The 14536-nt window shown below is 46.9% G+C and overlaps 1 protein-coding gene across 1 annotated transcript in view; it reads left to right on the forward strand.

The window, feature by feature from the left end:
* Window positions 1–14536, forward strand: part of PCSK2 (proprotein convertase subtilisin/kexin type 2) — a 449073-nt gene that overhangs the window by 387453 nt on the left and 47084 nt on the right. The window contains exon 9 of the mRNA XM_029593578.1: window positions 14411–14536. Coding sequence (XP_029449438.1) covers window positions 14411–14536 — 126 coding nt within the window. The remainder of the gene's footprint in view (window positions 1–14410) is intronic.

A 14536-nucleotide genomic window follows, 5' to 3' on the forward strand; every position in this document is an offset into this window, starting at 1 on the left:
TCTGCAAACTGGCTACATCTCTGCGCACAAACAAAACAGCCTCAGCCCATCAATTCCTCACGTTGCTGGGCCACAAGGCTTCCACGGTCCACGTCACTCCTATGGCCAGGCTAGCCATGAGAATAATTCAATGGACTTTGAAATCTCAGTGGCTCCAAGCTACTCAGCCTCTTTCATCCCTGATCCATGTAACCGAACAGCTGTGTCTGTCACTTCTCTGGTGGACAAACAGAGCCAACTTGCTGACAGGTCTACACTTCCAGCAACCAATTCCTCAAGTGACCTTAACCACAGACGCATTCAACTTGGGATGGAGGGGCTCATGTGAACAACCTGCAAACTCAAGGTTTGAACACAACTCGAAGCAAAGTTTCAAATCAACTTCTTAGAGCTTCGAGCCATACATTATGCTCTACCTGCGTTCAAGGACTGCCTTTCACACAAGACAGTTCTCATTCAGACAACACAGTTGCAATGTGGTATTTGAACAAACAGGGAGGAACGGGCTCTTATCTGCTCTGCCAAGAAACCGCACAGATCTGAGCCTGGGCCCTTGCAGACTCCATGGATCTCTGGGCCACTTATCTGGCAGGCTTACAGAACGTAGTAGAAGATCACCTCAGTTGATGTTTCCATCCCCATGAGTGGTCTCTGGATCCCTGGGTAGCGAGCAAAATCTTCCAACGCTGGGGTCAACCAACCATTGACCTCTTTGCATCCAAACTGAATCACAAAGTGGACAGATTCTGCTCCCTGCATAGGCAACAAAACACGTTAGCCATGGACGCCTTCGGTCACTCCTGGAACACAGGCCTCCAATACGCATATCCTCCGATACCACTAATAGCTAGAGATGTGAATCGGAACCGGAATCGGTTCGGATTCCGGTTCCTATTCACATGTGGGTTTTTTTCAATCGGGCCTGATCGCGGTTTGGTTTATCGGCTGCGCCCCAGCCGATAAATAAAAAACCCACCCCGACCCTTTAAAAGTAATCCCTTAGCTTCCCCCACCTTCCCGACCCCCCAAAAAACTTTTTACAGGTACCTGGTGGTCCAGTGGGGGTCCCGGGAGTGATCTCCCGCGATCTCCCGCTCCGGGCCATCCTCCCGCTCCCGGGCTGTCGGCTGCCACTAATCAAAATGGCGCCGATGGCCCTTTGCCCTTATCATGTGACAGGGTATCCGTGCCATTGGCTGGATCCTGTGACATAGTAGGAGCACCGGATGGCCGGCACCATCTTGAGCTCCTACCATGTGACAGGGGCTGACCAATGGCACCGATAGCCCCTGTGACATAGTAAGGGCAAAGTCTATCGGCGCCATTTTGAATACTGGCAGCCGACGGTCCGAGTGCAGGAGGTCGCTCCCGGAACCCTGCTGGACTTTTGGCAAGTCTTGTGGGGATCAGGAGGGTCCCCCAAGACTTGCCAAAATCCCTGGTGGTCCAGCGGGGGTCCGGGAGCGATCTCCTGCACTACTATAAGGGCCTTATAGATAGGTGCTCTCTCTCTCTCCCCCTCCCCCCCCCATCTCCCAGTAGTTGCAGGTAGGACATGCAATAATTGTGGTATTACTGCAAAGTGCAAAAAGTTAACACACTGGGGCAGATTTTAAAAGGTACACATGTGGGGTACATTTGTGTGCGCTACCCGGCATGCACAAATGTACGCCTGATTTTATAACATGCGTGAGCAGCTGCTTGAATGTTATAAAATCAGGGGTCGGTGAGCGCAAAGGGGTGCACACTAGTACACCTTGCGCGCGCCAAGCCCTCGGGGAGACCAGCTGGCTTTACCCATTTCCCCCCACCTTCCCCTCCCTTCCCCTACCTGTCCCAACCCCCAGCCTGAAAAAAAAACCCTTACCTTTGTTTTAGAAGTTACACCTACCAGTGGCAGGTGTAACTTGCGTGCGCCGGCCGAGTGCTGTGCCGGTGCGTGATCCCCCGGCCGCTGTGCCAGAGTCCTCGGCCAAATCTCCCAGACCACCTGGACCACCCCGCCACGCCCCCGGACCACCCCGCATTCCCCCGGCCCACTTGCCCCGATCCCTGCCCGCCCATTCAGAAAAGCCCCGGGACATACGCACGTCCCGGGGCTTTAGGCACACCACCTCATAGGCCCGGCACTCATAACTCCCCTACGCGCGTAAATCCTCCAGGATTTACGCGCGTAGGGCTTTTAAAATCTGCCCCACTTTGCGGTAACACCTATGCAAAGCGCTAAGATAACACACATTGCAATAAATAGGCTATTACCATATAACACACCCATCTTCCTATCACATGTGATATTTTGATGAATCGAGCCCTTAATTAGGTTGTAGTCTGTGGGTATATATACACCCATATATATTGACGATTATAATGTTAGTTTTCCTAAACATTTTTGCTTTGGCAGAAAAGAGAAAAACCAAAACCTTTTGTGAAAAGGGTTAGATTAATATGTTTGTTTTGATTAATAATTAAGAATAGTTTATAGAAAGTCCTGTATACCTACTGTACCTGAATGCAATCCACTTTGAAATGTCTGAAAGGCAGAATATAAATCAAACAAATAAATAAATACTATAAAAATAAAGTAAGAACATGCATCTGTCCTTTATAGGGCAATTTTCAATTATTCTTTGAACCTATAAACTATGTGGGCTGTTTTAAATCACATATTTTCTGTGATCTTCAAAGAAAAACTTTCCACATTGTCACTTTTTGAAAATGAGCAAATTTGATGTGTGTGTATTAAGAGGATAACTTTGAAACATGTGTGAGCATGCCCATATATGCAGCTATATATGTGCCACATGTACATGTTTTTTATATGATATGTGCAAATGTGCATGAATAAATCTACCCAAAAGCATGTTCACATGTCTAAAAGTATCAGGCAAGTATTTTAAACAGAGTTGCATAAGTTTTGACTTATCTGGCTAAGGGGGTAATTTTCCAAAGCGATCACACGCGAAAAGGGACTTTTTGTGTGCAATCACTAAATCAGAGCGGAGTCAGGGCAGAGTCTGCACCGGAAGTGGAGGAGTCGGGGTGGACTCTGCGACGACTTCGCTGACGGAGAAAAGGTAAGGGTCCTTTTCGCTGACACTATCGCACCCAATAGCACCACCTTTTATGATGGCACTATTGGGTGCGAAAGCCAGCAGCGATAGCACCGCGGAGGTGCGATCGCTGTCAGCTTTTGCAGGCCCGCCACCCGCTTCGCCACCCCCGCCCCCATTACCGCGCGATTCAGGAAGCCGCGGTAGCTTCGAAAATCTAGGCCTAAGTGGTGACAAATAGCCGGAAAAGTAAAAGAAAAGTGCTATCTAGGCAGATGAGTTAGACAGAAGGATAACTAGTGTTTGTTTGAAGGCTTATCTGTATAAGTGGCAGCCTTGCCATGAACTTAGCCAGATAAGTAAAAAGGTATGGGGCCGATTTTAAATTTTATGTGCGCGGGGTACATTTGTGTGCGCTGCCGCGCGCATGTTATAAAATCCGGGGTCGGCGCACACAAGGTGCACACTTGTGCACCTTGTGCGCGCCGAGCCCAAGGGGAGCCCCGATGGCTTTCCCTGTTCCCTCCAAGGCCGCTCCAAAATCGGAGCGGCCTTAGAGGGAACTTTTCTTAGCTCCCCCCACCTTTCCCTCCCTTCCCCTACCTAACCCGCCCCCCAGCCCTACCTAAATCCCCCCCCCCCCACCTTGTTTCACCGAGTTACACCTGCCTCTGGCTATGCCGGAGGACTCAGGAACGCCCCCCGGCCCGCTGCCATGCCCCCGGGCTCGCCCCCGGACTGCCCATTTTTTAAAGCCCCAGGACATACGCGCGTCCTGGGGCTTGCGCATGCTGCCGAGCCTATGCTCGGTAGGTTAGGGGTAGGGTTTCGGGGGTTATGCGCGTATCCCTTTGAAAATCTACCTCTATCTGAATAATTGATGGGCATCTGATATACACACATGTTTATGCTCCTAATTTTAATAATTTACATGAGAAAATTAACTTGCATATTTTCCTTCAAACTTGGCTTTTATGTCTGTAAATTATCAAATATTATAACATGCGCGCATGAAAGAAATGACCAGTTAAAGCAATTAGTCCACCAGTTTGCCCAGTCTATGTCTAGGTCATCAAGATCCCCTGGTTCTTCAGCCTCTACTCTCCCCAGATTACCCAGAACCCTCACCCAGTAAGTATTGGTCTATAAAAATTATATTCTGACTTACACCTGATAATTAGCATTTAAAAGAGTCCATTTTGTGCTAGTGGTATGCACACCCGTTATTTTCATTCTGGTTTATTTCAAACTGTGTACAAAAAATGGAAAACAAAAAAATTAAAATACAATGATGGTAACTTTTAAACTGGCACACAGGTGCACATGTGCTGATGTTCATTGGCCAGCGCCCAGGGATGCGGCAATTTTATAACATACAAACTTATATGCACACGTTACAAAATAGCCTGGCGGTGCGACATTTTCAATGAATTTTAAGTGGGTACACGCCAGTGCGCATAAATTCCGCTTCTACCGCGTAAATGGGGGGATTTTAATAGGGATGCGCGTGAAGCCTTTGCTGGTTTTACTAGTTCAATCCCAGTTCACTCAGTTAACAGGTCCTTCTATCCCGATTGCTTTGATAGCCTGTACACCTCCCAGTTACCCCAGGTCCTTTAAATCCCTCCAAACTGGCTTAATTTTTTTTGGGGGGGAGGGGGGACTTACATGCCATCCATAGCAGAAGTAAAGTTACTCAGAAGGGGGCCTCAGCGCACTCTGTATTGCATAAGTATTTATGCACACATTTTTAATTAAAGTCCTGAAATACCCATGTACCATCCATGTCCTGCCCAGACCACATCCATACCCCACCCTATTTTGAAAAGTTCCAGTATATACACATAGCAGTATATACATGTGTATCCGGACAGCTTTTAAAATCCGCTCGGCGCGTGAGAGCTCGGCATATTCACGCATTCCCTAATTTCAGTGCACAATGGGCTTTTAAAATTCACCTTTCTTGAGCATGGATATACTCATTTTTTATGCATGCAGCTCTTTAAATTTACCTTTAAAAATTTCCAGTTCGTGCTAGGGGTATACAAACCAATTATTTTCATTTTGGCTCATTTCAAATTGTGCGCAGAAAATGGAGAACAAAACAAAAATTAAAACACAATGAGGTACATTTTAAACTGGACGCACATGTACGCATGTTCATAGGTCCGAGCCCAGGGATGTGGCTATTTTATAAAATAGCCTGGCAGCACACACATATGCACTGATTTTTAAGTGGGTATGCACTGGTGCGTGCAAATACCATTTCTACTGCATACTTGAGGGGATTTTAAAAGAGAAGCATGCTGATGCATTTGCCAGTTTTACCAGTTCTTTTCCAGTTTGCCCAGTTAATAAATAGGTCCTCCACCCCCACCCCCACCCAAACCCCCACCCCTGGTTTGGTAGCCTGTACACCTTCCAGTTACCCCAGTCCCTTTAAACCCCTCTAAAATAGCTTGGGGTTTTTTTTTGGAGGGATTTACATGCCATCCATAGCAGAGGTAAATTTATGTGGCAGGAGGCATCAGTGCACGCCGGATCACATAAGTATTTACATGCAAATTTCTGTTTAAAGTATTGAAATGCCCATTTATCACCCATGCCTCACCCAGACTATGCCCACACCACACCCCTTTTTAAGAAGTTCCGATATGTGCATGCAGAGTCATTTATGGGTGTATCCAGATGTCTTTTAAAATCCACTTGCCTGCACATGCCCGACATATTCTTGCATCCCCTAATTGTGCATTGGGCTTTTAAAATTCACCTTTATTTGTTGGTATTATTTTTTGTTTTGATTTTTAAAAAACAAGAAATTAAACTGCTCATTTCATTGCATTTTTCATGTCGATTCAATACAAATACATATCCCTATTTTGCACCAACCTGTGCAGACAGCAGAAGTGGGGCAACATAGCATGCATCCATTGGAATAATCAATTGCATGCATGTTGTTTTCCTCCTCTCACCTAAACACAGCCATTGTGACTAAACAATACTGTGTTGAGGAAGCCACACCTACTGAACTTTTTTTAGCTGCATGTGAGGGGACTGATTTTACCTGGGTAAAGTCTGACAAATATCTTTTAAAATTTTCCCCTCCAGATTCTAATGTAAGGAAGTATTGTTTTTCAGCCCCTTTCAAGTCTAATGTTTCAAAGTGACTTCTTCATGAGTAAATTATGCAGACTGATATGTTTGAAGGTAAACAGAATCATGTTAGGAATTTAAATGTGCTGCCTCACTGTTATTTTCAGAGAATGGCATAAATATAGAGCAAAAGCCTGACTTAAGATCATTGCAACTGTCAAGATCCATATATCTAGCTCTAAGACAAGCCCGTCTTTTTGTCAGAATAAGGGCTTTCTACATGACAGGTTGAATGCTTTATGATTGTGAAGGGTGTTTTGAACAAGTCACCATTTTATTATGTATTCACTCTATCATGAATAGGGCCCTCATTATACATGAAAAAGTGAGCTGATCTGAGAAACAGATATACAGACTGAAACAGCTGAAAACTCTGAGATGCTCAGTCTCCATATATTTAAGCATATATATATATATATATATATATATATATATATATATATACACACACACACACACACAAAGTGGTGGAAATTGTCGAACTTCATTAGCACTTCAAGGGTTTGCAAGTACTTTGAATCTACAGACCTTCAAACTATTTTTCAAAGGGAAACTCTCCACAGAGTTTCCCTTTGAAAATTCAGGGCTAGCAGGTACTTTTGTACTCATTCACTAAGTAACTACTTTACAGCAAGTGCAAAATGGTCCACAGCTATTGCAAGACATTTCATAAATGCCCCAGGCGCTGATGAGAGGCTGAAGGGTAGAACATTGTACTGGTAGTGATAAGTGCTGACTTGAAAACAGAGGTAGTGCCAGGAAGAGGGGTGCAATTGTATGTGAGCATAAGCATCCTTGAGATCAAAGAAACACATCCAGTCTTCGAGTTGCAGGTAGGGCAAGATGATCTTGAGAGAGGTCATCTTGAACTTTTCTTGCACAATAAAGCAATTGAGAGTTCTCAGGTCCAAAATGAGCTGCAACCTTCTGCTTTTCTTGGGAATGAGGAAGTATTGGGAATAAAATCCTTGAAGGTGGCCATGGCAGTGAGTTGGGATTCGCTGAACCACCCATTGCTGAAGCAAGGTATGAACTTCCTGAAGCAGGAGGGAAATGTCTCCTCTCTTGGACAGGGGAACAAGGTGCAATATGGATGGAGCCCTCCGGAAATTCAGGCGGTAACATTTTGGATGATGTTGAGAAATGTGATCTGATCCCTTTCTGAGGAGAAAACCACAAGGTGGCCCCCTACTGCGTCGTGTAGCTGTGGCCATGGTAGCCTCAAAAAGACTGTTGTGATTTCTGGGTAGCCGCCTGCACCGGCATTGGGGGATGTTAGGATCCTGGCCCTTCGATAGGGAAAGTTGTGATTGCGGCCTCTGTTGCTGGTATGGAGGAGACCTGTTGGGCGGGTACAAGTTGTAGGCGTGTCTGAGGTAAAAGGGTACTCGTAACACCTTCCTGTAGAAGGTGTTACGAGTGCCGCCTGCGGCAGACCCACGGCGCGGTCCTCTCACCTTCTTGTATGGACTCCAGCTCCTGGTTCCTCTTCACTAACGGTGGAGGGCTGCCAGCTCTGAACTCGGGTCGCCTCCGGTGCCTCCGGCTCTGCCATGGTCCCCAGTGTTGCCAGCCAAGATGTCCTTGCTCGTCGGGCCTCTCCGCGTGGCCTGCGGAGAGACGCCGCCATCTGCATCGCGCCCCTCCCTAGGCATGTGCGCTCGCATCACTGATTCTTTTAAAGGGCCCACAGCGGGAACCTGGCCGCGGCCCTGGATGCTGTCGTCACACTCTTCAGCGAATATAAGCTCAGGCCTCGCTCCATAGTATTGCCTTTGCAACAGGTCTCTGTTGCGACCATCGCTGCTCGACATCCTCACTCCGCCCTCTTTACCTCTGTGGCGACTCCCTCCGGGTCTGATGGACGGCTGGCTGCCTCGGCGTCTCCATGCCATCTCCCTCCGGCGTCCCCGGACCAGCTCGACGTTGCAGATCCACCATGTGGTCTGAAGACCTAGGGCGCACGCATGTGCGTGCTCTGATTGAAGTATCAGCAAGAGCGCGAACCTCAGGGGCTTCCCCCTGAGATGATGACATACGCTTCCAATATTTAAAGGTCTCTGTTATCGCTAACAAACTGAGTTAGCAAAGACTCGCTTCGGCTATCCAAGCTACTCTGCCTCCTCAGACTTACCAGAGGTACCCGCTCCTCGGGGGCCTCGCTCTTTTTCTTTACTTTTAGATTACAGATAGGAACCGGTACTCGCTCCTCGAAGGCCCATGTTCCTGGACACTCTGAAGATTCTCTACTGCCTGGATGCTATCGCTGCTACAAACATTTATGAGTTACCATCGCTCTCTCAGAGCTTTCCCTGGAACCAGGTACTAGCTCCTCGAGGGCCTAAACCTTTCCAGCTCCTGAGCTTCCTTGAGACCTTACGTGAGTTTTGTCATCTAGTTTTGTGCATGAACTCTGCCTACTCTGCCTACTCACTTTTCTACAGTTTCTCAACAGCTCAGCCATCATGGATCGCTGTTCCTGTACCTGAGGGACTACAGCCCTGCTGGGCATATCAGCTCACTACTGCCACCTCTGGTGGTTTCAAAAACCTGTTTAATAAAAGAACTAATGTGTGTCTGTCTCCATACTCAAGCCTAGCCGGTGGTCCCTCTCGGGTTCCTGGCACCGACGGCACGAGTGCAGGAGATCGCTCCCGGACCCCTGCTGGACCCCCAGGGACTTTTGGCCAGCTTGGGGGGCCTCCTGACCCCCACAAGACTTGCCAAAAGTCCAGTGGGGGTCCGGGAGCGACACATTTTGAAAACTGGCAATACGGCCCGAGTGCAGGAGGTCACACAGGGGCTACCGGTGCCATTGGTCAGCCCCTGTCACATGGTAGGAGCACAAGATGGCGCAGGCCATCCAGTGCTCCTACCATGTGACAGGATCCGGCCAATGGCACGAACTATGTGACATATGAGGGCAAAGGCTAGCGCCGGCGCCATTTTGAATACTGGCAATACGGCCCGAGCGCAGGAGGTCGCTCCTGGACCCCCGCTGGACTTTTGGCAAGTCTTGTGGGGGTCAGGAGGCCCGCCCAAGCTGGCCAAAAGTCCCTGGGTGTCCAGCGGGGGTCCGGGAGCGATCTCCTGCACTCGTGCCGTCGGGTGCCAGGAACCAAAATGGCGCTGATAGCCTTGCCCTTACTATGTCACAGGGGCTACCGGTGCCATTGGTCAGCCCCTTAAACTTCAAAACTGCGTGAACCATGTGTATCACAACAACAAACCCAAAAAAACACTGGTAAACTATGTTAGGATCAAAAATATTATTATTTTCTAACTGACAACCCGACCTCATAAACTTTTCAGAGAGCTTTAGAAATCAATGCTCTCAGTGATAAGTCTACCACATATATTGAAATTTTCATGTGTATTGTGGTTTTTAATCATCGGTCATGGTTGTAAGCTTACTCTTTCATTTAAATTATTTTTCTTGTTTCTTCTTTTATATTTTTTTTTAAATGAGTTTCTTTTAGAAAAATAATAAATCGCTGTAGAAAGTACTTATCTTTAGTGATAATGCCTCAATTATTGCCTCAGTGAATTGCTGAGTGCCATGGACTCTATGCCAGAACGCCGGAATAATGAAAAACTGTGCCCAACACGGCTCGTGTTTCTTTTTCGCTTCTTCAGGGGCGTTGTAAATTCATATTCAACATATCTCTTGTGTCACCCGACTTCCGCAGCACAATAGGATTATTGTTGAATGTTTTCGGAGAGCCCCCGATTGCTGACGATTTTGAAAATATTGACGATATTTTCAATCGTCCGAAGCCCGATTCACATCCCTATCACTAACCACTGCCAGCCGGATGCCAGCTCTGCTTCTTTGTGGCTGTCAGACACTGCCTCTGCCTTGCTGATAAGTCCTATGGCGGGAGATTCACTACTGACACTGCCTGCTTCCTGTGTGGCCTTTCACTCACCCAATGCCGCTCCTGCTTCCTGCGCGGCCTGAAATGCCACCAACATTCTCCGATGTGCCATGCTGCCTCTCTAGGTACATGTGTGGTGCCTTTGCCTGGAATTTAAGAGAACCACGGCGGGAAAAGCCCCATGGACCCTCCTAATGATGTCATTGCTTTGGGACTTTAAAAGGCCACTTCCTCAATTGCTCCATGACTTTACAAGGTCTTTGGATTTTCTGTGGTTACCGATCCTTCAAGGTCTCCTATTTCTTGTAGTCTTCTGTTCCTAGTCTTTTGGTTCCTGCATCCAAGTCTTTGTTCCTGTATCCAAGTTTTCATTCCTGCGTCCAAGACTTCAGATTCCTGTACAAGTCTTCGCTGCTGGTTTAAGTCTTTGAATTCTCTTCCTTAGTTCCTGAATCCAAGTTCTTGAGTCTGAGTCTGAGTTCCAAGTCTATGTTCTGAGTTCCAAGTTCCTGAGTCTGAGTTCCTGAGTCTGAGTCCCGAGTTCCTGAGACTGAGTCCCGAGTTCTGTGCTCCTGAGATATGTCCCTGGTTTCCGGAATTCTTTTTCCAGTCACCTGTCTGTTCCAAGTCCTGAACCCCCATCTTGTTCTGTCCAGCCATGTTCCTGTCTCAAGCCTTGTGTCTGTTTTCAAGCCATGTTCCTGTTTCAAATCATGCTTTGGTCTTAATGTCATGACCAAGTCTTCAGTGTTACATTCAAGTCTCCAGAGTCTTGTCCACTTCTCTAGAGTCATCTTTGAGTCCTCTGCCTCCATCTGTCCTCACACTCATCTTGCTTCTAAGTGGTAGTCCAAATGGGCTTTCGGAGTAGCCAGAGGGCTACCCCAGAGACTAGCATGGGTTTCTGGTTCTCAGTTCCTGGAGTATGTTGGATGTCTTTGTGTTCCTGTTCGAAGACAAGAGTGTTGCTCTGCCAAGTCAAGAACTTTTCCTGTTTCAGCCAGCCCATGCCCAGACACAGTTGCCCACCAGTGGCGTGGACCACAGCCAGCTCTGGGGCACAGGAGCTCGTGCTCTTCAGCACCCGTCCATGCTCGCAATAGCAGTTAATATAGCTGAGTTTTAAAAAGGTTTGGACAAATTCCTGGAGGAGAAATCAATAAACTGAAGACTTAATAAATAACCTATATTTTTGTGCAATAGGAGTATGGGATCTATTTGCTGTTTGGGATCTTGCTAGGTACTTGTGACCTGGATTGGCCACTGTTGGAAACAGGATACTGTACTTGATGTACCCTTGGTCTCACCCAGTATGGCAAGCTCTTATGTTCTTAACATTACTGAGATCTGCTCACATGGGGAAATTGATTATCATCTGTTTTTGCAATTTTTCTCCTATACCTTTACAGCTGAATGTGAAGACTCTTGTGAGGGAAATTTTATAACTTCCTGCATGGCTGTAAAGTCTACTTGCACATAGACTTTAACAAAGGATTTTCAATGCAAAGTTATATGCATACGTTTGCTTGTAAAACCTTCCATAATTGTCAGGGTGCATGTGCAATTGTCCATGCACAAAATTAAACCTGCTCCAAGCAGAGCATAACTTATATATGGTAACTTACATACATACTTTTGAAAATACGGATATATGCATGCAAGCAGTATCCCTGCCACAACTCCGAAATGCCTATACCTTGTGCAAATAAAAGTACACACAAAATCAGGTTGCACACATACTTGTATATGTTCTGGTCCCTGTTGATTTTCAAAACAGCTCTTAACACAGATAAAAGAGTGTTTTATGCATGTGAGTTGCTTTGAAAATCAGGCTTACTGTATAGTACCAGGCAAAATTACTTTCATATCTTTAAATTTCACAAATGACCTTAGATCTTTGCAGAACATTCTATTTCAGGAGGCATTCAATAACAAGCTTTTCATTAGGGACTAGCTGTACTCGGTCACGCGTTGCTGTGGCTCAGTCTGGTTAAATGGAAAAGAAAGAAAAGAGAAAGTGCACATTTGTAATATGTTTAATTTCACAATGCTTGTGGGTATACAATATTTTTTGTTGTTCCATTGTCTGTGCAGATATAGAGATTGTCTGGTTTGCCGACTCTAGCTTTGGTGGGAGTGGGGGTGGAGCGATGCCCATGTAAACTCTTTCCATGGTGGCTGAGAACCATGGGTGGCTTGACAACACTGCCTGCCCCCTCCCCCCCCCCCCTTCCCCAGCAGCATAGGAATGGGCTGAGCCATTTCTCAGAGCGGCGACTCGTCTGCCCTTTCCTCTGTGACACCCAGCATGAGACACAGAGCTCTATGGTCCGCACATGTGCGGTAGAGCTGCTCTCTACTGCGCATTTGTGGTCCATCGGTCAGAGCGCATTGTCTACGGCCGGCGTCATTTTGCGCAAAATGGCGCAAAATGGCGCCGGCCATAGACAACACGATTCGACTGCAGGAGGTCATTCCGGACCCCCGCTGGACTTTTGGCAAGTCTTGTGGGGGTCAGGAGGCCCCCCCAAGCTGGCCAAAAGTCCCTGGGGGTCCAGCGGGGGTCCGGGAGTGATCTCCTGCCGCAAATCGTTTTTCCATACGGAAAAACCAAAGGTAGCGCCGGCGCCATTTCTACAAGCACTGGAGGTCCGAGAGTGGAAGATCACAGCGGGACCCTTCCTCTGGACCCCAGGTAATTTAAGGCATTTTGGGGGGGTTCGGGAGGGTGGGGGATTTATTTTAAAGGGTCGGGGTGGGTTTTAGGGTTTTTTTAGTGTGCCGGTTTTTTCGCCCTCCCCCTTCCCCCGATTTACGATTTTTTGACGATAAATCGGGGGAATTGTTATTGTATCGCGGCTCTAACGATTTTTGACAATTTAAAATATATCGGACGATATTTTAAATCGTCAAAAAACGATTCACATCCCTACTCTCTACCATCCCCCACCCTTCTCTGCACTGCAATAGCATTCATCCTTACTGTTAGTGGCTGCAGGCTTTTCCTCTTTCCTTTGGCAGCGTGCTTACTGAGGCTCCCCTGCTCTGCTGCACTGCACTTCTGCTTTTCTGCAGGGCTAGGGAGCCTGCCAGAAAGTGATTCTAGTGGACAGGACCTGCTTCAAATGCATTCGTGGCACCAGATAGGAAGTGCTCTAGCTGCTTGGAAGATGAGGATGTGTGGACTTGAAATACGGCATGGGCTTTGGTTCACACTGGCTTCCAATATCTATAGGCCTTGAAACACTGCATGTGCAGCCAGGGCTGGAGGAACCACTAGGCGAGCTAGGCTTGTGCCTAGGGCGCTGCGATTTAGGGGGCGCCGCGGCAGGCGGCAAAATTTTGAAAGGGCAAAAAGTGCCTTTTCAAAATTCTGCCAGCCCCCGCCTCACTGTGCCACCCTTCCGACGCCCCCCTTGTTGTCCAGCGGAGGGCCTGGGAGCGATCTGACGCTCCTGGGGCCTCGGCTTCCACTAAGCAAAATGGCGCCAGTGGCCTTTAGCCCCTACCATGTGACAGGGGCCAACCAATGGCACCGGTAGCTGATATTGCTTTGCTTTTCTTTTTATATGCTGCACCTATGTGACCTTGAATTTTATGTTATTTAAATTGTTGGTTCTTAACCTTTATTTTTGAAATATAATAAAAACTTTTGAACAGGAAAGTTATAAGTTTTACAGCTAACTCTGATTATTGGAGTTAAGTGGATTACTTATCCAGCCAACTCAGCATCTCCCAGTTACACCTTTAGAACTCCCCAACTTATCAGGCCAAATTTTAGCCAGATAAAAAGTTATCCGGCTAGAAATTAGCCAAATAAATGCCCAAATATTCATTTAGCCGGATAACTTCTGAGTTATCTGGCTAAATTCTTCTGAATATGGACTTCCCCAATTTTTAGGCTTTTGAATGTTTCTGGATGTTTGATGTGAAGTACTCCTTTTGTACTTTAGTACATCAGACTCTTAATAAGTAATGTTATGACATTATAAGAAAATACACTTTCCTCCTGGCTATGTTCATAGCAAAATTCCAGTTCCAGGTAACTATATTATGTTACATGTCTGATAGAAAACCCATCAGATCTGGCTAAGAAAACAAGAGGCTGTGGCATCACTTTATGCACACAAGGCTGCAGGGGGCTATGATCAATGTCAGTTCAGCCCTGCAGCCTTCATGCAATCAAAGCCATGTTACCTTCATGCGGTGAACTGTCTATCTAAAAAAGGATGTTCATCTCCGCAAGGATGAACATCTTTGACACATTAGCACTGGGTTCAGATTAAAATACGTAATTTAACCTGCCAGGTTCATTTCCTCTTTCTACAGGGTCGGGGAGGCAAGGGCAGCATCTATGTCTGGGCCTCCGGAGATGGGGGCAGCTACGATGATTGCAACTGTGATGGGTATGCATCCAGCATGTGGACAATCTCTATTAACTCGGCCATCAACGAT

This window comes from Rhinatrema bivittatum, chromosome 3 (genome assembly GCF_901001135.1).
Source record: "Rhinatrema bivittatum chromosome 3, aRhiBiv1.1, whole genome shotgun sequence".
In the NCBI taxonomy this organism is placed as follows: Eukaryota; Metazoa; Chordata; class Amphibia; order Gymnophiona; family Rhinatrematidae; genus Rhinatrema; species Rhinatrema bivittatum.